The 27,419-nt window shown below is 42.7% G+C and overlaps 5 protein-coding genes across 6 annotated transcripts; 1 reads left to right on the top strand and 4 right to left on the bottom strand.

Moving 5' to 3' along the window:
* Nucleotides 1-213: 213 nt before the first annotated feature.
* rpl31 (ribosomal protein L31) lies at nucleotides 214-2,148 on the bottom strand. Its single transcript, XM_068309073.1, has 5 exons — nucleotides 2,094-2,148; nucleotides 1,430-1,533; nucleotides 1,078-1,203; nucleotides 383-495; nucleotides 214-284 (listed from the first exon to the last, which is right to left on the bottom strand). The coding sequence occupies exons 2-5, from the start codon at nucleotides 1,531-1,533 to the stop codon at nucleotides 253-255; spliced, it is 375 nt and encodes a 124-aa protein (XP_068165174.1). The 5' UTR covers nucleotides 2,094-2,148; the 3' UTR covers nucleotides 214-252.
* A 748-nt stretch (nucleotides 2,149-2,896) lies between these two features.
* zc3h13 (zinc finger CCCH-type containing 13) lies at nucleotides 2,897-13,607 on the bottom strand. Of its 2 annotated transcripts, none has more exons than XM_068309071.1 (20): nucleotides 13,463-13,607; nucleotides 12,630-12,794; nucleotides 12,442-12,545; nucleotides 12,129-12,243; nucleotides 11,868-11,979; nucleotides 11,592-11,758; nucleotides 11,320-11,468; nucleotides 10,995-11,198; nucleotides 10,714-10,881; nucleotides 10,274-10,617; nucleotides 9,679-10,128; nucleotides 9,334-9,582; nucleotides 8,741-9,248; nucleotides 8,415-8,611; nucleotides 6,816-8,054; nucleotides 5,300-5,947; nucleotides 5,074-5,217; nucleotides 4,775-4,975; nucleotides 4,414-4,577; nucleotides 2,897-4,289 (listed from the first exon to the last, which is right to left on the bottom strand). In XM_068309071.1, exons 2-20 carry the CDS (start codon nucleotides 12,783-12,785, stop codon nucleotides 4,086-4,088), a joined length of 5,523 nt encoding a protein of 1,840 aa, XP_068165172.1. In that variant the 5' UTR covers nucleotides 12,786-12,794; nucleotides 13,463-13,607; the 3' UTR covers nucleotides 2,897-4,085. The 2 variants fall into 2 exon arrangements, with proteins under 2 accessions (XP_068165172.1, XP_068165173.1); XM_068309072.1 differs by having other exon boundaries at nucleotides 11,868-11,976.
* A 482-nt stretch (nucleotides 13,608-14,089) lies between these two features.
* On the bottom strand, nucleotides 14,090-17,060 carry cpb2 (carboxypeptidase B2 (plasma)). The gene is made up of 11 exons (XM_068309577.1): nucleotides 16,996-17,060; nucleotides 16,689-16,764; nucleotides 16,479-16,603; nucleotides 16,168-16,276; nucleotides 15,880-15,981; nucleotides 15,702-15,806; nucleotides 15,511-15,621; nucleotides 15,325-15,415; nucleotides 15,008-15,210; nucleotides 14,761-14,845; nucleotides 14,090-14,684 (listed from the first exon to the last, which is right to left on the bottom strand). The coding sequence occupies exons 1-11, from the start codon at nucleotides 17,052-17,054 to the stop codon at nucleotides 14,470-14,472; spliced, it is 1,281 nt and encodes a 426-aa protein (XP_068165678.1). The 5' UTR covers nucleotides 17,055-17,060; the 3' UTR covers nucleotides 14,090-14,469.
* A 1,152-nt stretch (nucleotides 17,061-18,212) lies between these two features.
* Nucleotides 18,213-21,419, bottom strand: LOC137591495 (gastrula zinc finger protein XlCGF57.1-like). Its single transcript, XM_068309536.1, has 2 exons — nucleotides 20,855-21,419; nucleotides 18,213-20,363 (listed from the first exon to the last, which is right to left on the bottom strand). Exons 1-2 carry the CDS (start codon nucleotides 20,910-20,912, stop codon nucleotides 18,904-18,906), a joined length of 1,518 nt encoding a protein of 505 aa, XP_068165637.1. The 5' UTR covers nucleotides 20,913-21,419; the 3' UTR covers nucleotides 18,213-18,903.
* gckr (glucokinase (hexokinase 4) regulator) lies at nucleotides 21,316-26,801 on the top strand. The gene is made up of 20 exons (XM_068309535.1): nucleotides 21,316-21,380; nucleotides 21,930-21,996; nucleotides 22,476-22,625; nucleotides 22,708-22,776; nucleotides 22,850-22,918; nucleotides 23,042-23,115; nucleotides 23,209-23,275; nucleotides 23,366-23,419; nucleotides 23,488-23,582; nucleotides 23,669-23,774; nucleotides 23,854-23,972; nucleotides 24,375-24,473; nucleotides 24,690-24,787; nucleotides 24,954-25,030; nucleotides 25,346-25,442; nucleotides 25,514-25,623; nucleotides 25,713-25,784; nucleotides 25,896-26,039; nucleotides 26,301-26,435; nucleotides 26,506-26,801. Exons 1-20 carry the CDS (start codon nucleotides 21,367-21,369, stop codon nucleotides 26,617-26,619), a joined length of 1,830 nt encoding a protein of 609 aa, XP_068165636.1. The 5' UTR covers nucleotides 21,316-21,366; the 3' UTR covers nucleotides 26,620-26,801.
* The last annotated feature ends 618 nt before the right edge of the window (nucleotides 26,802-27,419 follow it).

Raw genomic sequence — 27,419 nt, 5'->3', positions numbered from 1 at the left:
GAAAGAGACAAAAATCTGCAGCTGATAAAATACTTTCTACATTATAGAAAATAATTAAATACACTAGAAATGGCACAAGATATCTGATTTCAGAGTAAGGGATATTACCATTGATGATGATTTTTATTCCTCTTAATATAACCATTAGTTTGTTATTTAAAACAACCCAAATAAAGACATTCAGTCAGCTGTAAAAATGAAGCTAGACAAACATCCTTTTTTTCATTTATTCCACTCGCAGAGGGGACAAATTTAGTTTTCATCAACATTGACAGTCTGCAGACCTGTTGGACAAAAAGGGAAAAAAATATTGAAAAGTCATGGATTGTTTAAGTGGGTGAACAACACAGTGTTAGCAGCAGAGACGTGACACAAGCGTTACCTTTGCATGTGGTGACAGGAACGTAAGTGACCAGGGTGTACAGTTTGTTGGGAGAGTCCTCGTCCTCATTACGCTTCCTGGACAGCCGTACGCGTATCCTGTACGGCACGTTCCTGAAAGAAATGATCGTCTATGCTTAATGCAAGCTACATGACATCACAGCAACCTCGCACCGACCCACACATGGGCCATGGTTTAAAATTCATGTATGTTACTTTTTGTGCTAAGACAATGGAAGTTTCAGATATCTCATGATCTCATTTTCATCTTAAATTACTGAAAATATGATGTCAACATTATGACAATAATTTTTGTAATCATAATTACAAAAAGTATCACTGATCTTTAAGTGAATAGACAAAAAAATAAACATTTAGAAACTCCTAATACCATAATAACTAAGCAATACCGTTAGTTTTTCGTACACTTCATGAATTCAAGCTAATAGCAATAAATATTTGACAACCATTGTTGCGTTTTTTAAGATCCAACAATATCACACAGACCCTACAAAACCTTTTCTCCTCTACGCAAAAAAACACATATGGAACCGGGAGACGTAAACATTGGTTTATGCTTACGATTTAATTTTTTTGTATCTATGTCTACCAAAGACTTCATCAAACATTATTCTGTCTATGCTGATTTTAGCATGTGCGTTGTATCAAATATGAGCACAAAAAAACCCATCTCACCTGACACCCTTGCTCCACACTGCCTTGTTGAGGCGAGTGTCAATGCGGACATCGGGAGTTCCCATCTCTTTCACAGCAAACTTGCGGATCTCCTTAATGGCACGAGGAGCCCTTCTCTTGAAGCCACTACAAAAAAATGTATACGTTGGTCACGGCTATTTTGTTAACACCATTCACTAGTTAGAATTGATCTAACACTATTTGCTGGTAACACTTAAGCACATTCGACTTTGGTCTTTTGTCATCTTAATGTGTTCAGATATCCTTGGTAAACATTCAACTTGATGTAATAGCATTTTATCAAACTGGGAACAACCAACAAACTGGTTGGTTGTGCACTTCTAATACTTACACTCCATGGATACGCTTGTGAACATTGATGGTGTACTCTCTGGTCACAACCTCGTTGATGGCTGAACGCCCCTTCTTTTTCTCTCCTTTCTTAGTGGGGGCCATCTAGAGGGTTACATTCAGTATATTAACATTTAGCTTTTTTTAAAACGCAATATAAAGTGAACAAAGAGCTTAAATAAACGATGCCTTTCACTTGATAATTTTATTGTGATTTTTAAAATATTGTTTGCACTTTGACAATGCACCATTTTGATACTCCCAACACAACTGTAATGCTACCAAGTCGGCACCCTAAAGCTTTAGTACACTGTTCATTACAAGCTAGCCTGCTGAATAACGTGGACGTACAGCGATTACTACGAAAACAACGCAACAGAATATTATATCATTCAAATTATTTGCAATGTTATACACTTCTGTCAGGGACAGAAAAAAATGATCACTGAATGGCTCGGTAACACGAAACCATTCAGTATGACTTAATGCTAGCTTACGTTACCCTTTATCCTCTTTAAAGACGTTCAATCACATCAAAATCCTCATATGCAGTAAAGCATAACAATAAAGTGCATACTTAGACGTAATGTGTCGTGTATTATGGCTTTTATATCGCAGGATGGCATTAGATTGTGCCAATATTCTATGTGACAAAAAATACTCACTTCGGCTCGTAGTTGAGGCGGAAGTAGGAAGGACAGATTTCCGGAAGAGGATTGTGGGTAAAGGAAAGCGGTCCGTTTCATATATTATTCGTCAACAACAATTGCAGGTATGAAGGTTCCACTTGTATAATAACGTTACTTTGGTCGACCCATAAAAACAACCACTTTTTATTGAATTTCCACTGTAGACGTACCTAATTAGAGACAAAAGTAGAGGATGTTTTATAACAACCTTTAACATTAGAAGTTTGGTCACACTTGACTAATTTCTTTTTTCAAATCTGCCATGAGACTGAAAATACATTCTTCCCAGACAAAAATACCATCTAAAACATTGTATACTCATTGTTTGACCTCTGAAACTCATGGCGCAACGTTTTCCTCTCTAAATAAATGAATAAAAGTTAATACAGAAGAAAATATTGTATACATATGTGCGTATCTACAGTATGCTTAATTTTAAAACAAACACAATTCAAATGTTGAAATGAAGGAGCTTCGGCGATTATTTTTAATAGTTAAAGTTCATATATCTACACAAATTATTAAGGTGGTCTAGCTGTCAAAATTGTGAAGAGAGGATTTTTTTTAAAAACCAATCTTTTCTAAATGCATTTTTATCACAGGGTTTTGAGAATTCTACATTTAAAAAAAACCCAGTGTGATTGTTATATTCAGAATCAGCACTAGCTGTACCTCATTTTTCCAAAATATGGCTTTTGCTAACTCCTCATTGCTTTTGTTACAATGTTTAAATGTGACAAATCAGCATTACATGATAGCTGATGAAATGGCAAAGAACGTTTAAAAATTCACTCTACATTTATTTTACAGTAAAAGAAAAAAACAATACTGTACCAGATACCATTACTTAAACATCTCAGAATTGACCATAAAGTTTCAAGCAATTTCCCCTAGGGATCAATGTGTTGTAAACGACATGCTGTCAGAGTCGATTTTAATGAGGCCAATCCATGTTAGTAATGTCTCTCATTTCAAGTGATAATGATGAATCCAGAGTTTTAAGATAGCAGCAGTGTTCTGTTATTTTTCTTTAAGCTCTCAAGCAATGATGTTGGTTTGTCCATTACATTTGTCCCAGTAGCAACAACATACATCTGCTCTTTTCCAGTGGAGCCTGTTGACAAATCTTAGAAATCGAACTTCTGCACCTGTTGAGGTCCCTTTCTTTGAAATCACAACACAACTGAAGGTGTAATTATATAACTCTTCAGTATTTTTATCTAAGCAATATAGAGTCTTTTTTTAAAAATCAGGAACAATTTGGCTCCATCTTGGATCTTGTGGGCTGGTGAGTATTAAACAGAGGAATTCCAAAGCAACAGTTTTGGTGCTCCAAATGTGTGAAGAGCTCTGCTCTCATTACAGTTCATTTAAGAAGATACTGCCAAACCCTTGAAATCAAACACATCAAGCTAAAAGCATTAGTTCCAGATGACTCGCAGTCATCAATGATGTAGTTCAGCAACACTTTGCTGCAAATACAAACAGATTTGCTCTGTTTTGTCTATTTTGTAAGAACAATCAAATAATAAAACAGTCGTAACATCTTCACATGATTTAAAGTCTGACCAGCCACTTCCTAGAAAGCAAAAGAACCATAACCCAAATCAACATCTAACAATTTTAATGCAGTTGTAAACAAATGCACAATATATGAAAAAAAATTGTTAGACAGGTTGAATCAGACAAAAGATATAACACTACAATGCATAAAATAAAGTAATTCCTGTTGCATTTAAAATCACTCATACACGGTTCACAACACACCCCCATAGGCTACAATGTCCAGTCGTCTATGGTGCAGCAATCCAAAAAAATGTAACTGAAAAAGATTCACAATGTGTTTTTCTTTATTTTATCTCATGGGAAAAATAAAAAACGCTAAGTATTTAATGAAATGGGAGGCAGGCTAGGAGAACTAAAGGCTTACGAGTATCCAAATTCATGGTTTTGATTTCAAATCTTCTTTCAGGACACACACACTTCAGGCTGTGCCGTGCTCAGCTTACTACTACTGTCAGCTGTAGCAGCCTCAGCCGTTGGCGCTGTCCCTTCGTCAGATCTTTCTGGTCCCGAGGCCTGGCCGGCCATTGTCCTTCTGAAGAGTCGCATGCTCATCTGCAGCAGCTCGTTGTCCACCACAGGCGTAATGGGGTACTGCTTGGTTAAGCCCTGAAGAAGAAATGGGAAATGTCTCGCTCACACACATCTTGCTCACACACTTTGGATATTTAAACAAAGAGTCCGGTGAGTAAAAGTAAATGTAATGTTCGATTAGTGATAAGAAGGCGACTACCTTTTCATTTTTTAGCAGCTGTCGGCGGATGGCGAAATCCCTGCGGGCACACAGGGCCTTACAGCAGGGCCCAAGGTTGCTCAGCAACCCTGCTCTCTCCACCCGCCTGTTCAGGGCCGCCATATTCAGGGCCCCCAGGTCATGCTCAAACAGCTTGTCCGCATCTGTAAGGACAGAGTTGGAGTTTTAGAAGGATGGATTACAAAAAATATTAACTGGGTGTCGAAAGTTTGGTGAAAAATATCTGTAGGGACCCTAATATACAAATTTAAAAAATATGAAACATTAAAACAAAGAAAAAGAATAAAATAATATGTTAAAAGTCAAGTGAATATGATTAACATTTTATTTCAAGGTTTACCTTTGGGATCGTCCAGCTCAGACTTGCACACTTCTCTGACTTGCTCCAGGAGCTCGGGCCCGGCAAGCCGCTTGGAGATGCCCGCCCGAAGCAGCACTGCCCCCGGGGTGAAACGGAGCAAGGCGGCCCCCGCCGCCCTGGGCTCCTGCTTTTGTTTAGGCATCAAGCTGGACCAGTCCACATCGATAACATCCAGAGGACCTGTGAGCACACGGCATAAAAAAAAAAAAAAAAGAGTTCTACACGTGGTAGAAGTTCAAAATAGAGTTTATCCCAAATTGCCCCGTTCCTCCCTGTACCTGTAATTTTCTCTTCCTCTTGTTGGTCCTCTTTCTTCTGACTGTCAGCTAGGATTTCATCCAGCTCATCATCACTGATTGGTTCATACTCCTCTCCAACAGAGGCAACCGACTGCCCGTCTTCCTCTTTCCCATCATCTTCTCCTGAGGATTACAAAAGCGTGTTTCTTTAAATCTATACTGGAAACTTTGCAATAAAGTGCAAAACAAAATATTTTCATCTTACCGTCGATGCTGTCAGTTTTCTCCAGCTCTCGTTGATCTTCCATCAGATGGTGGCTGTTGCTCGGTTTCTCCGTCTCTAGAGGGCTGAAAGCTTCTCTGGGCAGCAAAGGTTCATAGTCGCTCCTTTCTTGTCTCATCACATCCCCCCTAAGTTCCCCCCTGACTTCCGCCCTCAGGTCCAATCGCCCTGGAGCCCTGGGGTCGCTGTGGGGTGGCAGGTCCATCATCATCAGCCTTTCCCTCTCCCGATCGCTGCCTCTGTCGGCTCTCTCTCGCTCCCTCTCCCGTTCGTGCTGCTGGATGTCTGGGATTAAACGTTCCCTGTCCCTGATATCACGCTCCCTTAGGAGAGGTTCGCGGCCCGGACGCATTAGTAGTGGCTCCCGCCCCCTGCTAGGCCAGTCTCTGGGTTCGGGCTCCCAGTCTCTCTGCTGCTGGAGGGGCTGCTGGAGGAGTAGGGGCTGCTGCTGCTGTTGCTGCTGCTGCTGCTGAGGTCGGAGCTCCTTCCGTTCTCGGTCTCTTTCTCGCTCAAACGGCTCCCTGTCTCGCTCCCGTTCTCGGCTGTCGTAGGAACCGGCGCGGGATCTTGCCTGCCTCTCCGAGTCAGGAGAGCTGCGTCTGGAACTGTGGCTCCGGGAATCCTGCCGGTCTATAAGGCACACAAGTCAGAATGGGGTGAGAACACATGAAAGGCGTTTATCAAAAAGCATTTAAATCGATCATCTGGACGACGTTTCGCCTCTCATTCAAGAAGCTTCTTCAGTTCTGGTGGTGGTTGGTGTTTCCTCAGCTTTTAAACCCTGTGAGGTGTAGCCAGTGCTACTCCATGACCCGCCTGGCTCCTCAACGACGATCGTTGACAACAAGGGTTGAAATGGGAATTTCACCAAGCCCTTGTATGCTAATGGTAGTCGTTAGCAGGTGCCACTTGACACGAGTCAATCTGTAGTCGTAGTTCTTTTGGGGAGTTTTGCAAGAGCCTGATTGTAAATCGTCAAAAAATGATGTCGCCTCCTTTCTCAAACATCTGTCCTCCCGGTTCAGAGTCTGAACACTGGTGTCTTCAGATGAGTGTCCCTCTTCCTTGAGATGAAGGAAGACTGCTGAATCCTGTCCTGATGGGTTGGCTCTTACGAGTTGAGCTGTTCACTGGCTGTTTGGCTTCTCCTACGTGGAGATCCAAGTGATCCTCGCTGAATTTAACTGCCATTCCTGTCAAAGTGGTGAAACTTTCACCTATTTACGATCACGTCCTTTCAAAACTTCCCCAAAGAACTACTCAATAGATTGACTCGTGTAGTGGCTCATGCTAGTGACCAACCCAACACTAGCATACAAGGGCTTTTGACGTCTGTGAAACTCGCATATCAACGACCCCCATTGACAGTCCCAGTGATCAAGATTTGGGGACCCAGACAGGTCTCTGCATCAGTTGGGATGTGAATAACACACAGAACCTGAGGCAACACCAACACCACCAGAACTGAAGAAGCCTCTTGGATGAGAGGTGAACGTACCTGAGGAGGTGCTGCGGCTGGGTTCCCCCCTCCTCAGCTGGTCGATTCGGGATTTCCTCTCCGCCCCCGGAGGATCATTCACCACCTGCCTTTCGCGCTCCCTCTCCCTCTCTCTTTCCCTTTCCCGTTCTCTTTCCCGCTCGCGATCCCTCGAGTTGGCGCCTTGCATTCGGCCCCGGCGGGACCGTGGACCTTGGGGGTCGTCTCTGTGGGCGGACTCGTTCGAGGGCGACCTCAAACGTCTGGACGACGTGCGGCTCTGGTTGCTCCCCATGCTGCTGCTGCGCGTCTGCTCCGGCGGGGGTTTGCGGAGCAGATTTTGAGACATGAGCGGCTGCGGGGTCAAAGTTTGCAGCAGCATCGGCGGATCCTGGATCAGCGGGGCTATGGGAGGGGGGTTGCACCGCTCCCTCTCCCGGCCCAACCGAGTACCGCCTCTCCGAAGGGGCTCAGCAGGAGCCCTCTCAACAGGAGCCAGGAGAGCTTGCGTCTCCATCGGTCCTCCCCCACGATGCGCCACCTCCTCATCCGACCAGTCACTGAAGGTATCCACTTTGGACAGTGGCGATGGGTCTGTGTTGCCTCCGGTACCGCGGCGATCAGGCCTCATGGAGGGCGGGGGTGTACGGGGACCTCTCTTCCTCTTATTATGCGACTGATGAGCAGCCGAATCCTCATCAGACACATCAGAATCTCCTCCTCGTGACCTCTTCCTCTTTCGATCGAGTGCCTTCTTCTTGGCTCCTTTCCTGGGGGAATGTAAGGCCGGGGGTCCGTCTGTAGAACTGACCGTCGGGGGCTCGGGGTTGAAGCGATCTCCTGCAGCAGCCAGGACGCCGCCGCCTCCACCCTCCTCTTCTTTGCGACCTTTCTTCAAACCTTTTCTCTGGGACTTTGTCTTTTTTTTCACCTCCTCATGGGACTGCGTGCCGCTTACGTCTCTGTCCTCGCTCGCGCTGGCGACGACTACAGGAGGCGGAGGCGGCGTCGAGTCTCGCTGATCTCTGCTTCTGCGGGATTCGTTCAGGGCTTCGGAGTGATGCTCTCCTCGCCTTCGTTCGGCGCGAGGCTCCAGGTTGTCAAGGTGACCACGTGCTTCCCTCTTGTCTCCGGCGCCTCTGCGCTCCTCATCCTTCCAGTGACCGGGTTTGTCATCGGAGGGAAGAGACCTCGGCGGAGAACGCAGCAAAGGCTCCTGGGGCCTCACCACCTGACTCAGCAGACGATGCTTGTCACTGCCTGCACACAGAACGTGATCAAAATCAGACTGAGTGTTTAAATTACCATGAAAGCTAAATATTACCGGCATAGTTGACACAAAGTGACGCCAATCCCAAATCCAAAAATCATCTGAAAATTGGTAGAAGTTTCTTAGGTGGCAAAACATTTCTGGAGCTTCACATCAAAACAGCATTTTCCGAAATAATTAAAGATTGAGCCTTCGTTTCCAACATATATAAAAAAACCAAATTTTTGATTAATTCATTTTTCAAACTGCTTGAAAAAGATATTAAACAAAACAAACAAAACATGAGAAAATGTACCAAACAGTGCACAAGGATAAATATAGGTGTGTCCTTTCAAAAAGAATTTTCCTACTGTCAGATGAAGGCGGACACACTGGGCTGGGAAGGAGGGGCTGTGGGTGGAGCTTGACCTGCCCTCGGCCAATCGGGCGCTCACTTTTGTCTTCTCCACTGTTGTAGCCGTCGCTGTCTGCCGGACTGAGGTCCCGTGCTGATCGTTTAGGCGAGGGTCGGGGGCTCGGGCTGCTCTCCATCCTGGTCCTCTTCCGACTGAAGGGACAAGACGAAGTCGAAATTGATCCAGTTTGTTTGTTAGATGTTGTTACAAATATTGATTAATGACAAATCAGATCACCGAACGAAGGGTTAAAGGGAAACAAACTTTTAATGAATAAATACCTCATCTTTCGCTCGTCCCTGGAGTCTCGGATGGACCGTTCATCCCTGGCGTCCTCTCTCCTCTCGCGCCTTTCCTCTCTTCCTCTCTCTCGCTCCTCCCACTCCCGTTGCCTCTCCCGCTCCCGCTGCTCCCTCTCTCTCTCCCTCTCGCGCTCCCGCTCCTTCCTCTCCCTTTCTCGCTCCCTCTCCCGCTCCTCTCTCTCCCTCTCACGCTCTTCTCTTTCTCTCTCCCTCTCCTCGCGTTCCCTCTCCCTCTCTCGCTCCCTCTCTCTCTCTCTCTCCCTCTCCCTGGTCCGCTCCCTCTCAGCCTCCCTTTCCCGCTCCTTCTCCCTCTCCCTCTCTCGCTCCCGGTCCTTCTCCTTCTCTCTCTCCCTATCCCTCTCTCGTTCTCTCTCGCGTTCGCGGGTCCTGTCCTCTCGTCTGTCGTCTGCTCTCTCCGTCCTGCGATCCTCCCGTCTGTCTTCCCTCTCGCACTCATCTGATCTCCCCTGGTGTCTGTTTGGGGACGCTGGAAAAACAAAGTTCACCTCTAAATTCAACATCAAAATTCGTACGACAAGTTATTCGATTAGCTGTAAATCCGTTAGCCGCACCTCGGTCTCGGTTGTCTCTGCGTTCCCGCTCACTATGTCCTCCTCTCCTGTCATAAGACGAGTCTCGTGAGGGCTCTCCTCTCCTGTCGCCCTCATAGCGGTCTCTGTCTGAACCCCTGTCCGAGCTTCTTTCGGCAGCGCTCCGATCGTTGCTCCTCTCTGCGCTCCGCTCGCGATTCACGCTGCTCCTTGCGTCCCAGCTGTCATGGTTGCTCTCCAGTTGGGAGCCTCTTGAGTTCCGGCTGGAACCTATAAGTAGTTAAAAGAAAAGAAAAGAACAGGTGACTCCCGACACGGAAAAGGACGACTGTGATATCTAAATTTGACCACAATTAAAGCTTTTACCTTTTTCAGAGACTTCATTCGCACGCCCCCGACCACGTCCGTTCCTTTCAGTCCTGTCCGCTCTGCTCTCTGTCCTTGCTTCAGCCCTGCCCCCGTCGTCACGTCCATGACTTCTTCTGTAGCTCCTGTCCTCCAGAACCAGTTCCTCCTTCCTGTGGGAGTCAGTCCTCTCCCTCTCCCTCCCCCGCTCTCTGTCCTTGTCCCTCTCTCGGTCCCTCTCTCGTTCCCTATCACGGATCTCCAGCGACTCTCTGCTGGAGCGCGTCTCCGCCCGGCTTTCTCTGGAGTCCATATTGTCCTGGTGGTCTCTAGAGTCTCGTGCCGATTCCCTCCCTCGATCGCGGGCGTCCCGTCGATCGCGCGCGTCCCTGTCTTCACGAGCGTCCCGTGACGAGACCTGCTCCGAGTCGTAGTCCCGGTCGTTGTCCTTCTCTCGTTTGCTGCGGCTCTCTGTTTAAAAAAAAAAAGACACAAAGTTTAAAAACTAGGGCGAGAAGTTCTACTTAACAAAAATGTAAATGTTCATGAAAGTGACGTGAAAATGCTTTACTACATCCACACAAGAGAAATCTAAAGAACGACAACACAAAGCTACCGTCTCTGCGGTCATGGCGGCGCTCCTGGGCAGGCGGACTTCTCTCCCGTTCGCCACGGCTCCTTTCTCGACCCCTGGAGTGACGGCGACTGGGACTTGACCTCTCAGATCGGCGGTGGGGCGAGGGGGCGTCGTGAGAGGCAGGAGGTGATCGGGAGCGTCTGGAGCTCGGCGGGGAAGAGGCGGAGACCAGGGCTGCCGAGCTCCTGTGGTAGGCGGGGGAGGACGAGCGGCGCCGGCGTGGGGACAGAGAGTGCCTCTGGGCGGAGGAGCCCGAGTGGGATGAAGGGGAGTTGTGGCGGGGCGGAGTCGGGGTATGCTGACGCCGTGGGGGAGTGGGAGACCTGTGGTGATGACAGACACTTATTTCCTCGCAGAACCTGCTTAAAGATTAAAAAATATAAACATTCAGCGTCACCAAAAAGCATAAATGTGCTAACCTGCGAGGTGGGGAGGCAAGAGTCAGCGTCTTGTGGGATAAAGCTTTAGGAGAGGCGGATTTCTTCCTGACGGCAGGAGAAACACCCCGAGACGGCGATGATATGCTACCGGAACGCTCCTCTGAGGTCACCGCCCGCTTGGCTTTATGGGAACTGTCTGATCGGTCCCTGGGAAAACGACAAAAATGTTCAAAAGGGTCAGCGTCGTCACAACACCTGAGAGACAGTGAGGGTATCAACATGTAAACACGCGTAACAACGTTGTGTTGGTGCTACCGTACCTTCGCTTTTCCTTCTTCTCCTTGTGTTTTTCTCCGTCTCGTCCCCGCTCTTTCCCTTCCTTCTGCTTCTCCTCAGACTTCTCCTTGTTTTTGTGTTTGCCTTTATGTTTCTTCCCCACCACCACAGGAAGATCCAGAGGGACTGGGGGAGGAGGACTGGGAGTGCGGGGCCCCTTCTTCTTACTGTGGCTTCCTTTTGAAGACCTGGATGAAGATGGAGATTAAAATAATATGATCTGCTGATTTTCACTGAAAACTGCTGCACTTAGGACTTCAGAAAAACTTACTTAAACTTCTGAAAAAGAGGTTACAGCTTCAGTCCTACCTGGCGGATTCTGAAACAGGCGAGGACACAGACGCCTTCTTCTCTTTCTTTGTAGAACCCTGACCCTTGGTTCCACTTTTGTGTTTTGGAGATCCACTGGACTTCCTGGATGACGGTGAATCTTTCATGCTTAACTGCTCTGGGGAGGCCTGAGGAACCAAATCAGGTTGAAATTTGAATTATAAGATCGTCTTGCAAGCAGCGATTTGAGAGAGGACAGTGATCTACCCAGGCAGCAGCCATCCAAGACGAAGTAAAAAGTAGTCACTGACCTTTGGCAAGGCAGTAGCTCTCGTTTTGATGGGAGCATCGTCTTTTTTGATGACGATCTCTTCCCTCTTTTCTAAATTTTCCTGCTCCAATTTCATCAGCTCACGTTGAATCTTCTGGCGCTTCATCTCTAATGATAACTCATAGTCGTAGTCACCAATATCTGAATCTTAAATTCAAACAAATAATATCCTAATCAAAATCACACCAGGAGTCAGGTAAATATGAATTTTGTTGAACTGATTTCAAAACATATGGAGAACTTTTGTGGCACGAACCTTCACGGGTAGTTTCCCACTCTGTTGGTTCTTCTTCACTGGCTGGAGTGCGCTCCTTTGTAATCTTTATATCTTCCTTTTCCCTACGTCGGCCTCTCGAGGAGTCCCTCTGCTGTAGGTGGAGACACACATTTAGTGCTTCTTGGGTTTCTACTCAAATTAGTTTCAGTTCTATATCTAAAAAAAACCAAATAACATTCCAACATTCCAAAATAGAGCTTCAGACTTGTGAATCATTCTATTAAGATGCAGAAGACTCACTCTTGCTGTGGGGGATTCGGGTTCGTCTAGATCTCGTTTAGCGTTTTCTGGGTCAACATCCTGTCTTTTATTCTTCATCCTCTCCCGAAGATCACCTGTGGGTCTCTCGGCAGACCTGCAAAATTTAAAAAAAAAAAAACAACAACAAACAAACAAATATATATGCATACAAAGTGTTAATTATGTGACACTACCGATAGTAAGCAAGTAAAATCAGAAATGATGAATTTGGATTTACATGCACAAAAACTCATGACTTCAAACAACTGAACAAATCTTCAATTTGTAGTTAAACGTAGACAAGTCACCTTACCGACTAAAGCTGAATCCCTTCCCCCGTGGCGGAGTTCCATGTGTATAACGACAAGTGTTGCCGTAACTGCAATTCCCAGTCTTCAGCCAATTTCTACAATGACTCTAAAAGACAAGAACATAGGGAACCCGATGAGAAGGAGCCACATCCGCTGCAATCGCACAAACATCCATCAGTGTTTCACGTACATCAGCAGCATTACTCCCAGTGCTGGGACCCAGTCTCTCGAACACACTGGGCCGGCGGGAGGGGGCGGCGGGGTTACTGGTGCTGCTGGTCGTGGTGCTGCTGTCAGATATGGTTTTTGAATTCTCCACTGTTACTTTCCGCCTGATCTTGGACATTCTGTAGGACTACACAGGTGGAGACAATGTTTAAGTAAATGCAAGCAACTATTTATTTATGCCAATATAAAAACACAGGTGATTTGTGAGTGTGTGCATCAGGTCCTTCAAACCTTCTATAACCAAGTAGTGACTGATCATTTGATATCTCTGCTTTAATGAACGATTTTAATTCATTCAACCTCAACAGCCGTACAGCTCAAAACAAACAATCAACCGGTTTAGCTTGACGCTTTTCAGCGTGACCATCCTTCTGTAAATTATATAAGAATGGTAAATGCTTGACAGATTTAGGAGAAAAAAAATCCAATTCTGCTGAAAATAGGTGCAAATTATTTATTTACCCACCGGGCTTCTATTATTATGGAAGGTAAAGGGTTAAGCACCAGTCTACATGCTAGCTGAGGTGTTAGCTAAAGCTCTACGCCACCTGCACGAATTCAATCGTATCGTTTCAGCTTCATGTAATAGTAATAATATAAATAGTATTAAATGTGTAAACCTGGCAACTAACTGGCGTCACATACCTCATGGTGGAAATAACAAGGGAACTAAGGCTAATGCTAAAGTTATAACTCAAAGAGCTAACGACTTCAAGGTTCATCTCAACGCGGGCCTCCACGACGCGTCGGCTAGCTAGTCTGCTAACGACTGAGTGGAACCCACAGCTGACTCACCCAAGATATTAATTCCGATGGCGCATCTACTTTAGTCCAATTAGTGGATTCAGCACTTGTAGAAAAGGCAATGATTATTCTTTATGACCAAAACCAGAAACAGCCCTGCGTGCCTTCATGTTGGCGGAAGGATCGCGTCATATGCCCCCCGTTCTTCTTCGGTGGTTTGTTAAGGTGGTATGCACTCCATAGCGAATCACAGACGTTTCCTTGTGCTTTTATTTTTTTTAGCGCTTCTTCTCCCATTCCACGAAATGCAGGAGTAATTCGCTAACTAAAAGTGTTGACATTACACTTAATAATTTAAAAGAAGTTTGTGGGGTATTTGCGTTACTATTGTTGACTATGGTAGAAAGTATTCTGCAGTGAAAAAGACCCCCCCAAAACCCAATTTATAGTGTTGTAGTTATTCGATATGTCCACTAGAGGGCAGTACAATTTAGCGTCACAAGTCCTTTTGAAGACACGTTTCCGGGAAGCTCCTACAAAATAAAACAGATGACAGATGCAATAAGACACTACCATTTCACTGGATGTCCTACAAAATGTTGTATAATCACTAAAGCGATTGTTTTAGTAAAATTGTTTTCATGTATGAGGACAAAACTCACACAAAGAACAGTAAGTAGTTTCTTTTTATTCTTTTGGTTTCATGGCTGTAACAGATTACATTATATTGTACAGTGATTCAAAGTGTACACCAAATTTAAACTACAGAAATCACATCAATAAGTCAACTATAATTATTAATAATAACCACAAAAATCCCAATTGACTCCAATTTGTTTATTTTTTACACCATGTCAAAAAAATCTTTCCTAATTAACAAAAATCTTTCCTAATTAACAAAATTTAAATCCATAATACATGTTAGTGGAATACTGCAAAAACATATCTGTAAAGCAAAAAAAAGCAAACAATTATATTCTATTTGTGTGTACTGTACATGAGATTACAGTTTGATACAACTACATGTGTTAATAGCCTCAGTCCTGCTCAGAAACTGCTTAGAAACCATAATAAGGACTTGTTGCTACTTGTGTTTTCTGTATAACCTTAACAGCGATGGTCTTCACAGCAATAAGAGCTTCATTGCAGGCTCTAGCAATATGAGATGGTGGAAGGAGGAATCCATAACGTCCACGGTCCTGGAGCTCAAACGTGAAGGAATATTTGATGCCAAGGTTATATGCCCAGTCATCAGAACCACCAGGAGATAAGTCTGGAGAACAGACAATGGCACCTGTGTGTATTCTGACTGAATAGACTTACATTTGCTACAAAAAACTCTTACTTACATATTGTTTTTGCTCCAGCACCATATTTATAAGTGTTATGATAGTATCTTCTGATTTTCTGGGCAGCTTCTTGGGCCATCTCAAGCTTCACATATGCAAATAACCAGAAAAAAAACTATTTACAATGTGTGTTTTACAGCAATCATTAAGATGATTGGGACACTGAGAGACATTTCTTATTTCTGAAGGAGAAAAGCACTTAGTTTTAGTGTTATGTTTATTGATTGCCACAGAGTTAACCCCTCACCAGGTCTTGATGGTTCTCTGCTTCATCTAAAGTGCAGGAGTACGGAAAGAGCAGCATCTGTGAGTAGGAGTGGATGCTGAGGTAAAGCTGAATCGAGTCCCTGTGTCTGCGTAGGAACGCGGCTACAGCCTGGGACTCTGGTTCAGACTCGGGGAATGTGCCACAGTAGATCTCTGAGCAGGGCTCGTCGGAGGCCCCCTCCGCTGGAAGAAACAGGATCCTTTTAAGGTATAGAGGCTACTGACATTCTCATTTAAAGGCAGTTACTGTAATTCAAGAGTGTCAGGACCGATCTGTAATGTATGAAGAAATCTTACTGCACCAATTGGCATCAAAGTTTCTGTTCAGGTCCACACCAACACAGTGACTGCTCTTGTGGATGGAGCGGTTCTTCCTCCACATCCTGTTCTGGGAAAAAAACAAAAATCCATGGATTCCATTTAAATTGCTTCCTTTCTGGCCGCTTGTGTCCAAAATCCCACATCCATTGAGTGTATTTTTACTGTTGTCCATGTGTACTCATATCCATCAGGGTTCATGACAGGAAGGACGTAGACATCCATGTTGTCTAGGACGTACTTTATGTCTTGGTTTTGTCTGTAAAATGCCAAAGACTGTGGGAGAACGCAGGTTGATATTAGAGCTAGTCCACCATGCAAGAAAAACAAATTTAATTCAAGACAATTCTACTCACATAGCGCACAAACCATAAGCAGAAGGCAGGAGAGATCCACTCCCTGGCATGTATCCCACAGTCGAGCCACATTGCTTTCTTGTTCGGTCTATTATTCAGAGACAACTGAGAAAGAGAGATAAGTCAACAGAAAAATAATAATTGTGCATTACCTCTGTCATCAATGATCTGAGTGCACCTTCAGGACGTAGAGTGGACGTTTCTCACTTGAGGAGCCAATGAGTATGAGTTTGACCGTGCTGGGGTTGTCCTGTTGGGTCCTGTTTATCCAATAATAGATCTGCAGCAGAAACAGTGTGTTTGCAAACTGTAATGCACCCTTGTAATGCAAAACTTGAAGGCATTCCAATCTAATCCTGTTTCAGTAGCTTCAAACTGGATACTTTAAAATGACCAGAGTTTAATTCATTCCTGACATTATATAAGAAAATACGATGAAGCTGGAACTTTATGATTAAAACATTACATCATCCAGACTGTGATATCTGTCGTAGAAAGTTGCGCTGCTTCGTGGGTCTGTGGAGTCATTCCTCGTCTGCATTGCAATCAACTCCTCGGCGTTGGCCAGTAAAACCCTTAAAATAAACACTTGAGCAGATCACAAAACATCCATACAAATTTTAGGACACCGTGTCTGGATTACATTTTCGATTAAGCAATGTTATACCCCGGCCTAGGGGAAACCGTGGCATGAAAGTGCATCCGTGTTTCCATATCAGCATACATCATCAAGGAAACAGCCCACAGCAACCAGTACATAGACAAAAAGCAACATACTCATGAGTTATGCCGTGATTCCTGAAGAGATCCTTCACAGTCTCTGAGCTGTTTGCAGGAACAAAGAGGTGGACGGGAGTCTCTTCCTTGATGTGCTGAGGAGAAGCAGGCTGCCATAAGGCTGTCTAGGAGAAAAGAAATCACACGATGACCCACAAGAGGAAAAATAATCGCCATCGATGAATGAAAGAATGAAGAAAAATATTTTACCTCATATAGAGTGGATACATTCTTTAAAACCTCAACATGTTCTTGTGAATGTGGGGTGATTGATAGAACTTGGTCACTGAATTAAAAGAAAAAATATAGAAATAAAAGACATCGAATGAATATTATCTACAGTACCGGACTGTAGAAGTGTATGATATTCAAATTCTATGCTAAACTTTTGTCTTTTTAAGTTACCATACCATACATGGTAAGGGTGTGTGTTTTCATAATTGGGTTATAACCCATTTTATTTCTGCTACACAAACTCTCACATTAAATCAAACAATTTCCTTAAAATTTAACTTACTGTGTTTCTATGAACTGTCCTGTCCTCATTAAAACCAATAAAATCAAAAGAGTCTTCATGGTGTCAGAAACAAGAGTGTCAATGACAGATTTTCCTTTAAACTAGGGGATAGGGAAACATTATTGATTGGAACTGTTTATTCAGAAGTTAAACATTACTTATTACTAAAACAAGGGCATAGATCAGCCGTGATGGCAGTAAAGGAGTGCGTTAGTGTATTTCTGTAAGTTAAAACCGTTTCATGTAAACATAGTATACATATATTAATTTATACATTTCTAAATTAAATTAATACTTTTTCAATCTGACTTTTCATACACACAAGCTAGATGTCGGTGTAGTACTGCCTTTACGTCGTTAGGTGGCGCCAAACAAACAGCAACAACTGGACGACAGGAAGAAACTTGAAAGGTGACGTTTTTGTTTGTAGTATTTGACAAGTTCTGAAAAGGATAAGAGAATTTTAGAATATCTGACACCCACAGTTCGGACATACATACAGAGTTTAAAGATCCAACATCCACATAACGGCTGCCAGACGTCTTTCTTAGAAGGCATAGTTCACACTGGCATTCTAGTCTAGTTTCACTAGTTCTTTGTCGCATGAATATTTCACAGTGTGGTCAAAACTCCAGCAGCCTTCAAACTTCCAGATGATCCACAATGGACTCAGTGCTGACGGGAGACAAGAGAATTAAAGTAAGATGTGTCATTTCACATACACACACATCTCTATTTTTGTTCCTCATTAAACAAAAAGTCATTAAAAGTTAAAAAGGACAAAATTGGAGTTTTGCAAGTTAGTGGTATTTCAGGCTGAGTGCACTATAATGGAGGTAATAGAACTTTTGTTCAAAATTCCAAATTGCCTTATGAAACTCTAGTTCGTATACCTTGGGAGCTTTTTTTGTTTTCATTCTATGTGTGTGTGTGTGTGTGTGTGTGTGTGTGAGTGTGCTGTAAATACAATCACCATGCTCCTCAGGGGTGGGTAATTCCTCTTCTACATTTTAATTCTTATATTCTCTCAAAAGCTGTTATTAATCCATGTTGTGACAACATCTACATAAGCATTCCTCTACCTCTGTGTCTATTTTTGGATCATTTGTGATTCATTTTAAGTTGTGTAGAAAAAGTGCACACCAAATAACACAAACTTCAACAGACTCAGTTTTAATGATATAAAGATGAAAACACACCAGTTCTGCAAACGGAACAATAAACGTGGCCAAAGGGAAACATTCTTCTTGGCTCAAAGATACAGAAGTAACAAGAAGGTTCAGTCACTGAAAATGTAAAAAAAATAAAATAAAAAAAGTCATGTAAGAACAGAAAAAGTCTGTTAAATCATCTACTGGACAAATCCATTATTTTGGGACCTCAAGCAGATGAATGAAACGCTCAGATCTGCCGTGACATTTCTGGGCTGAACTTAAAACTTAAAACGGCCTGTTGTGGCGCCTCCCGTGCCGGAAACATGAGCACCATGGAGAAATGCTAAATGACCTTGTGGATTTAAAAAATAATACCTGAGACCACTAATATCTGTCAGCAACTTAACTGGAACGCAAGTGCAACTTCACTTGAGATAAGTAGACGCACCAATCAGGAACAAACTTAGTACTGAAACATTTAAGAGGTTCTATTGTTCACATTCCCATAAAACAGTGGCTATAGCACTGTACAAATGGATGGAATCAACATAACAGAATCATGTCATTATTAGCGAATGTTTTCTTGAGTTTTGCGTATTTTTCATGGTGGAAGCATATAATTAGTGTTGGTACTCATAGCTTGATAACAAAGAAAAGCTACTCTTTATTCTATTCCAGAAAAATCTGAAAAACCAAAGACAAATGATTTCTGCGCTTCACCAAAGTTCACCATTGTCAAATCTGTTATGAACTCTTACCGCTTGGACTTACGCACACATTTCTGATAATAGCTTCTCTCGTGTGGAACCAACATGTGCCGTCTCAGCGTTCCCTTTCGTGTAAACGATTTACCGCACTCTGAACAGCTGTACAATTTCTCCCCCGTGTGAACAGTCAAGTGTTCTCCTAGATGCTGCTTTCGTGTAAATGTTTTCCCGCAGACGGAACAGCTGAACGGCTTCTCCCCGGTGTGCATCCTCATGTGCGTCGACAAGTTGTTCCTGAATGCAAAATTCGCTTTGCAAATGGAGCAGGTGTAAGGTTTTTCACCCGTGTGAATTCTGGAGTGTGAAGATAATGTTGAACTGCTTGCGAATCTTTTGCCACAGGTGGAACAACAGTAGGGCTTCTCCCCTGTGTGAACAGTTAAATGTTGCTTCAGAATTCTTTTAGACCCAAATTCTTTACCGCAAACTGAACAACCAAAAGGCTTTTCGCCTGAATGAACATTCAGGTGATGTTTCAGAGTTCCACTGTCCCTAAACACTTTCCCGCATTCTGAACAGATAAACGGTTTTTCCCCCGTATGAGTTCTCATATGCTTCGACAAATTGTGCCTCAGACTGAAACTTGATTTGCAAACCGAGCAGGTGAAAGGTTTCTCCCCCGTATGAACTCGTACATGTGCAGTTAAATTTGAGCGTTGCGTGAAAACTTTATCGCAGAAAGAGCAACTGAAGGGCTTCTCCCCCGTGTGGATTCTCAGGTGTTGCTCCATTTCTGTCTTTCGTGCAAATCCTTTCCCACAGATGGAACAGGAAAACGGTTTTTCCCCAGTGTGGACCCTCATGTGCCTCACGACTTGACCATTAAACTGAAAAGGCTTTTGACAAACTGAACAGCTGAAACGTTTTCCCTCCGTATGAAGTCTCATGTGAGTCGTTAGAGACTTCTTCTGTGGATATCCCCTACCACAAACTGAACAACTAAATGGCTTCAGTTCTGCTTGCACTCCTCTGCTTTCCTGCGGATGTTCAACATGATCAGATTTTGCAGCAGATTCACATGAGCCATGAGGTTTTTCCTTATTTCGCACAGGGTTTAAACCTGACTGAGGTGTGCTGGTCTCCTCCCAGTCACAGCTGCCATCAGTATTTGGGGATACACGACAATCTGTATTTAAGTTTCTCTGTGGTTGCGGTTCTCCACAGTCATCTCCGTCAGTCTCTGTTTGTATCTTTTCAGTTTGATGATCCTGTGCTGACTGAGATTCATCTTCATCTTCTTCACTCTTCACAGGGTCAGGATTGAATATGAACTTGATGATTTCAGCCTCCTCCAGCCCTTGAAGCTGCTCTCTCTCCTGAGCGGTCCATACTTCTTCCTGTTCCACTTTAATGTGCAGCAGCTTTGGCGGGTCACCCTGATCCAGACTGGGGCTCCTCTGCTTCTTCTTAGGGGCTTCCTCTTTTCTGGCCAACAGCAGCTGAACATCTGTGGATAATGATGACACGTACACAGCTTTTAACTAACATTTAAACCACAAAAAGAAATTTGTTAAAAGTAGGAAAACTCGGATGCACGGCAACTAATCCACGTAAATGGATTACCAAACTTTTCCAAACAAATATGAGAGTTAATCTAAAAAAAAAAAGGCTGTCATTCTCTGATGAACCCTAACGGGAAAAGTCAGAAGGTTTTATGCTCAGTAGAAGCCATGACCGATTAAATGCTTTTAACATCCGTAAGTCCATTTTTGATTCCTTTTTTAAAAAACCCAATACAACAGCGAAATTAACAGCTGTCACATCACATTTAACCATTAAATCTTTTAACTGCTATGTCAACAATAAGTGTTTTGATTTTAATGATCTAAATCAGTGTTTCACTACCACATCAGTCAGTGTTTACTTCCAGTCCCATTGCGTGGAAACTAAAGACAGCGGGTTCCCTTTAGTTTTCAGTGATCGGTGTTCTGAACCAACCTGTTCCGTGTGAGCTGACTTCAGGGTTGACAACAGCGCCCATCAGTTTTCGGGACATTTGGTCTTTTATGGCAGCAACTTTTCTTCCACATACGCTAATAGCAGCTAGCTGACTGTGAGCAACACTGCTGTGTTTGGCTAAGACACGTGACGTCAGTCTATCGCCGGCAAACAAGCTAAGTTCGCATCATTAGCTTCGTGAGAAAACCGAAGCCAATTGACATGGTAGAGATTTCTGAATAAATGGGATAAGCGGGGTATGAGGCAGTTCTATATGAACGTTCATTTAGGCATTCTAGTTCCATAAAGAAATCCTTGCTTGATCACTAAAGAAGCTAACTTGGCTAGCACCACTACTCCGTCTGTACCGTGCTAGCAAGCTAGGCTAACTTCCATTTCGAAACCTTTGCTATCAGGAGACGAGTCTTGAACTGAAACATGTCGGAAGTTGACAAAAGTAAAGTAATGCATCCACACGTACAGACTGCATTGGCTCACACGCAGCGAACCTGATGGGGAACACCTGGTACGTAGCAGGTAAAGGTAACATATACAGTACGGGAAATACAAATGACCGCTGGAGAAAGCTCTACTTCATGAGATTTTATTAGACGCCGGCATCTATCATTATGAATCTGTGTTACCCCCTACTGGACTGGAGCGGAATTGCCATAAAACAAAGACCTACTCCAGTACTCCACCCTACTGTCATCTGACTCTCGCAAAGACTATATCAAAACCACCTGATGTTTTCTATAAAAATTCCTCCTAACAGGTCCCTCTAATGCCATACCCAGTTTTTATTTTTTTCTCGATTGTTTTGATGATTCTGCCTATATTTATGCCACTGCATTCTAGCAGTGGATGTTTAACTTTTTCCTGTTCAACACAATGTGAAGATACTGTAGTTCCACTGTACGCTTCTCAGTTACAAAGGTCCAAAAGTGAACTTTGTCATAACTGATTGAACAAAGTACTTTATGGTTTTCAGTTTAGATCCTTTCAGGTACAAAAAATATACTGGCTACACACAAGGACTTGTCTTCAGCCTGCGTTGTGTCGGCCACCTTCACAGGACAGAAGATCACACAATGGCAGGATCAGACCGTGGCTGCAGGCTCTCCTGTCTGAATGAATGGGAGGTAAATTACAAGAGTAAAGGATCCTAGAATTTTCAACTTTACAAGCATTCTGGAAAACAAATTTTTGTTTTTGAAAATGTGAACCTGCAGATTGAAGTGAGGCATATAAACCAGCAACCTACCTTAGCAAAAAGGAAAAACTAACTAATGACCATCAGAGGTGCTGATCGACGGTTCATTTGTTCTTTGGGCAGCTTTTTTTTTTATAGGTTTCCAGCATTTTTGTTCAGCTAAGCTAACACACTGCTGGGTTTAGATTCATGTTAACCTTACATTATGAGAGTGTCAAAAATCTTCTTGTGTTAATTTTCTACGAATTAAAGCAATACTTCAGGTTCTTCCGCTAAAAAAACTAAAATGGAAAAAAAAAACAGAATTAGAGATCTTATAAAATGTTGTGTGAGTTTTACAGTTATGAAACCGAAGGTTGTTGATCCAACATGTTTGAATACAACAATCTTTTTTTTTTTTTTACCTAGTCCCCAGATTATGAGCCATCACTTCCTGTTTCAGAGAAGTCCAACCCTCTGACTCGAAATATTGATCGGGCTTTAGCCAATCATATTGTGAGGATGTTACAGGCCTGTGACGCCCAGATGTTTCAAGAAGAAACAGGAAACACCTACCAGGTACAGATATTGCACAAATAATTACCATTCTTCTGATTCATTCTGAAAAACCCAAATCCAAATTACTTGACTGAATTTTCAGAAGCCTTTGAGTGAACTAGTGGTTGAGACATTGCTAGAGGTTTCCAAGAGGGTGGAGATCTTTCTGAAGGTAAATTTTCTCTGCATATGTATTTCTGTCTGTGAGCCAACGTGTTACAGTTTACTCTCTCTTACTTTGACAGGATCCTCATGACAGCCTCATCGTACTCAGTGGATGTGGAACTTCTGGTTGCATTGCTTTCCTCATTGCGGTAAAAGTTGTCCTGCAAATGCTGCTAATATTATTTAGTGCACTTAAAATTGATTAAAACATAACTTTACTTCATAGAAAAAATGTTTCCTGTGTTAAATTTTGCTGATGTGTTTGATGTTAGTCAAGTTTCAACAGAAAACTCCAGGAGCAGAACCACAGTATGTTGTATTCATACATCATTGCAGGAGGAGACAGGCATGTTGAGGTTTAATTTTATTAGACAAGATTGCACACATTCTTCTTGTCTTACTCTAAATATATTAAACAATCCTCTTTATTTTTCCTCAGGGCTCTGCTGTTTTCACAAGAGGCTCCTGAAGATGATGCTGAACAGGGCAGGTGCACGCTGAAGAAGGTCAGGGATGCAGCAGAGAGTGAATTATCACACCAGCTCCAATATTTGACTGATTTTTGTCTTTCATATGTTTGTTTTTTTAACTTACAGACCTGTGAAGGAAAGAGGCGTGTTTTGTTCATTGGTATTTCCTGTGGATTATCTGTAAGTCACTCAAATCAGTCAGAGTTTCTATTTTGTGTTGGACAATTTTCAAATTTTTGGCGATGTAGGCTCCATTTGTGGCAGGTCAGCTGGACTTCTGCCTGCAGCATCCTGAAGTCTACACTCCTGTTCTGGTTGGTTTCAATCCCCCACATCAAACCAGGTGCATGAGTGCTTGTAGAATCATTTCACTCTATGATGTGTCGAAATCTGATAGCATTTTTTTTAACCTAGCAAATAATGTTTTAGGGATGAACCCATCCAAGGCTGCGCCTTCACGTTTCACAGCGTGGTGCAAAGGATGAAGGAGCTCACTAAATGTCAAAAAGCTTTTCTCATCAACCCAGCAGTCGGGGTAGGAACACCCAACAACTTACTCCCATCATATATAAATCAGTTTGCCCTCCAGCCTGTGTGTGGATGTGTGTGTTCAGCCAGAAGCCATCAGTGGCTCCTCCAGGATGAAGGGAGGCAGCATCACCAAGATCCTCCTGGAGGTCATCCTGTCTGCTGCTCACGGTGCCACTTTCTGCAATACACCAATCACTCACAGGTGACTATACTGTCAGGCGGTAAACAACATCCCAAATCAGGTTCTTTTCTCCAATGGCAGCTGAAACTGTGCTTCAAAATCAAACAGTATCCTTTTAACAAAAAAAGGAGGCCACAAATTTTATCAATATTGGAACAATATTTAATTGAACCCCAACATATTTTGGAAAAAAAACAGATTAATTTTTTTTCTGCCAAGAGTTATTTTAGACAAGAGATGGGTTTTTTGAAATGTTAAACCGAGCAAGGCTTGTTAACAAAAATAAAATAAAATAAGCTAGCTTACTCCTGCCTAGCTTTAAATTCTTGATTTATTACAGCCAACAATTGAAATTTGATTCAAGCATATTAAAATGACAAATTGCCTCCATGTTTGTACTTGTCTGTGCTCTCTCTCCAACAGAGGGATCCTGCAGCACATGAAAGCATACAAGCAATCTGTGGACATTACTTACACTCAGAATGAGGGGATATCTCGTCTGTTGGAGGCAGCCGGCCAGAGGTGGAGCATCCTGTTTTACAACAGGAAATGCATCCGTGCTTCTGCACTGGAACCCAGAATAATGACAACCGTCTGATTAGAAAAAACTCTTATCAATGATTCTGATGTCTTGCATTTCCTCTGCTCATCACTGCAGACTTCTAAAATGAAAGTGTTGCTATATAATTACATTCAGTCACTATATGCACTCATATTTCCTTCTGCTGTATGCTTCAGTTTGCAGTGTGGCGGGCGTGTTTGCTACCTGGGTTGGGGTTCTTTAGCAGTGATGGGCCTCATTGACGCTAAAGAGTGTAACACCACATTCGGAGCAGGTAGTGTGCTACATTTGGATCTCAATTAACAGTTTTTATGCTTGATATCCAGATCAGTATAAATAAATAAAAATCTGAGATGTAGTTTATATAATTTTATTCACTTCTCTGGAGTCTTTTTTTTAAACATTTGATCCACTCATATTGTCTCGTCTCTGTGTGTCAGACCATGAAGATGTTCGAGGCTTCGTCAGAGGAGGATACACAGAGTTGAACAACAATGAAGGCTCCCTGAGGTCACTGGTATGTGAAGTTAAGTCAATGAACAAGAAAATATTATGAGTAGAGAAGCTCTAATCTGACGCAAAGTACCATTACATGATATTTCACAATAAAAAACTGCTACTGTAGGGGTGATTTAACAATTGTCTGAACATTTTCTTTAGTTAGGAGCAAAACTTTTGCTTATTCTTTTCTCATTGATCAATTTTGGAAAGTGCCATGAATGTTTAAAATACAGCGTTGATGCCTTGGTGTGTGATGTTTTTAATCCCGGACATTCTTGATGTGTGCCCTACAGTAGGTATTTGAATGTATCATGTACTTTCATTCCTAAAGGGACCTGAATTCTGCATAGCGCATGAAGATTTTTTACATCTAGTTCTGCCCTCTCTCAGTGACCAGGACATGGTGCTTCTTATCTACACACACTCAGGTGAGAAAGTTTTTTTTTTTTAATGTCTGAAGCGTGTTCAAACCAAATGAACTTGTGGATTCTCTCCACAGATAATTTAAGTGAAGTAAAAAACTTGGCACGCAAAGTGACGGAGAGGACGTCCAACCTCCACGCTTTTTATCATGAAGTTGCTGGGGATACTACAGCTGCAGCGCATCAAGTACCTATGTCTTCATTGACCTATGTACCTACTTTGCTGCTCACACTCACACACCCGCATATTTACATATCTGCTTACCTTTATTGCAGGATGAAATCAACAAGCTGTGTTCATCCTCAGTCAAAATCACATGGCCATCTTCTTCAAGGAGCGTACATATGGTATTACGAACACACACCTCGAACAGGAGCATGAAACCTTATATATGTTGATTTAGTCCCAGTTTACCAGCAGCTCATCTTGTTTTTGGGACTCAAACCTCTTTCTACTAGCAGTGGGAGCTTTCCACTAAGTTGCTGCTGAATGCCGTGAGTACCGGAGCTCACATTCTAAAGGGGAAGATATACCAGAATCACATGATCGACCTACAGGTCACCAACAGCAAACTCTACGGCAGAGCCACGTGTTTACTCCAGGTATAGAAAAATGACATCCAAGATTTCATGAGGGATTATATACATTTGACAGTTGTTGTGTGTTATTCTGTGTTTTTAGAATTACTGGTGAATTCTTTACATATGTGGATGGAATAGCGTTGATGAATGTCCTACCAAATAAAAGACCACACTTTCAAACATGATGTCACAAAACTAATTCCTCATTCACAGAAAGAGAAAAGAATTCATGTTTAACACTGAAAGATTTTGAGTTAGAGTAAAACTTCCTCCTCCTTCCAGAAGCTGTCTGGTCGTCCTCACGTTCAGTGTGCAGAAGCCCTCCTGAAAGCCATCTACCAAGTTGACAGGCTAACAGAAGACATTATATTGTCTGATATTAGCACACACACACACATCGCTAAAAACAGGACCAAGGTGAGGAGACAGGAAGGTGAGTCAAACCCTACAGGAGCGAATGGATAATTTTAATTTTCTCTGAGTGAAGGTGGTGCCTCTGGCATTGGTCTGCTTGCTGGCTGGTTGCTGTCTTGCTGAAGCAGAGTCTCGTTTGGAGCAGCAGCCAATCGTAAGGGACGCTGTGGAGGCGTGTCTTCCATAATTGACAAAACATTGTTTTGAATGAGCATAAAATACATGCATGCACTTATTTCTCCTATCTTTTCTTCCTACGCAGTGGTTGTGTCCCATATTTTAATGTAGGCTTTTGTGTTTCTATTATTTTAAATCTAATTATAACAGTTATGTTAAAAGTACACAGAGTCCTTGCTGGGATTATGAGCATAATAAAACACAGTAAACTAGAAGCAAAATGTGTTGTAAACAGTAATGACACCAATAATAAGCAAATTTTGTTGTAATAACTTGCAAATGTATTGTAAATGTGTGTGAAATATGTTTGTTTTTTTTCAAATAAGATGCACAGGATGTTAAAATAAATAGAAAATAGAAAAATACAAATGGAATATCTGCATATTCTTTCTTGATGTGTTTTTCCTTCTTTCATAATTTCATGAAAAGCTGTTGTGTGTGAACAGCTCACATTACTCATATTTTCACAGCACTGCACACCACCTTGTGCAAGAATAGTTTGTAAGTGCTTTATAGGCCGGATGATTTTATATTTTTAGAGAACCTATGAAAAAAAAACACATTTTTAATTTACCGCAAAAGGGAACCAAGGGATGAAAATTGTTTGTAGAGACACTGTTTGAAAAGTATAAAAAATTTTTGCGCTTTAATTTCTCTATTTCCCAAAACGAAAACGCACTGCAATGTCTTTTGACCAATAAACGACATCTGAAGAACCAGGAAGGAAGATCAGGTTTACAGGAAGTTTACAGGAAGTGACGTCACAATCACACCGTTTTTGTTTACGTTTCCCTAGCAACCAAGAGACGC

The sequence above is a fragment of the Antennarius striatus genome, chromosome 24, assembly GCF_040054535.1.
Source record: "Antennarius striatus isolate MH-2024 chromosome 24, ASM4005453v1, whole genome shotgun sequence".
NCBI classification, from domain to species: Eukaryota; Metazoa; Chordata; class Actinopteri; order Lophiiformes; family Antennariidae; genus Antennarius; species Antennarius striatus.
This window is presented reverse-complemented; position numbering and strand designations above follow the sequence as displayed.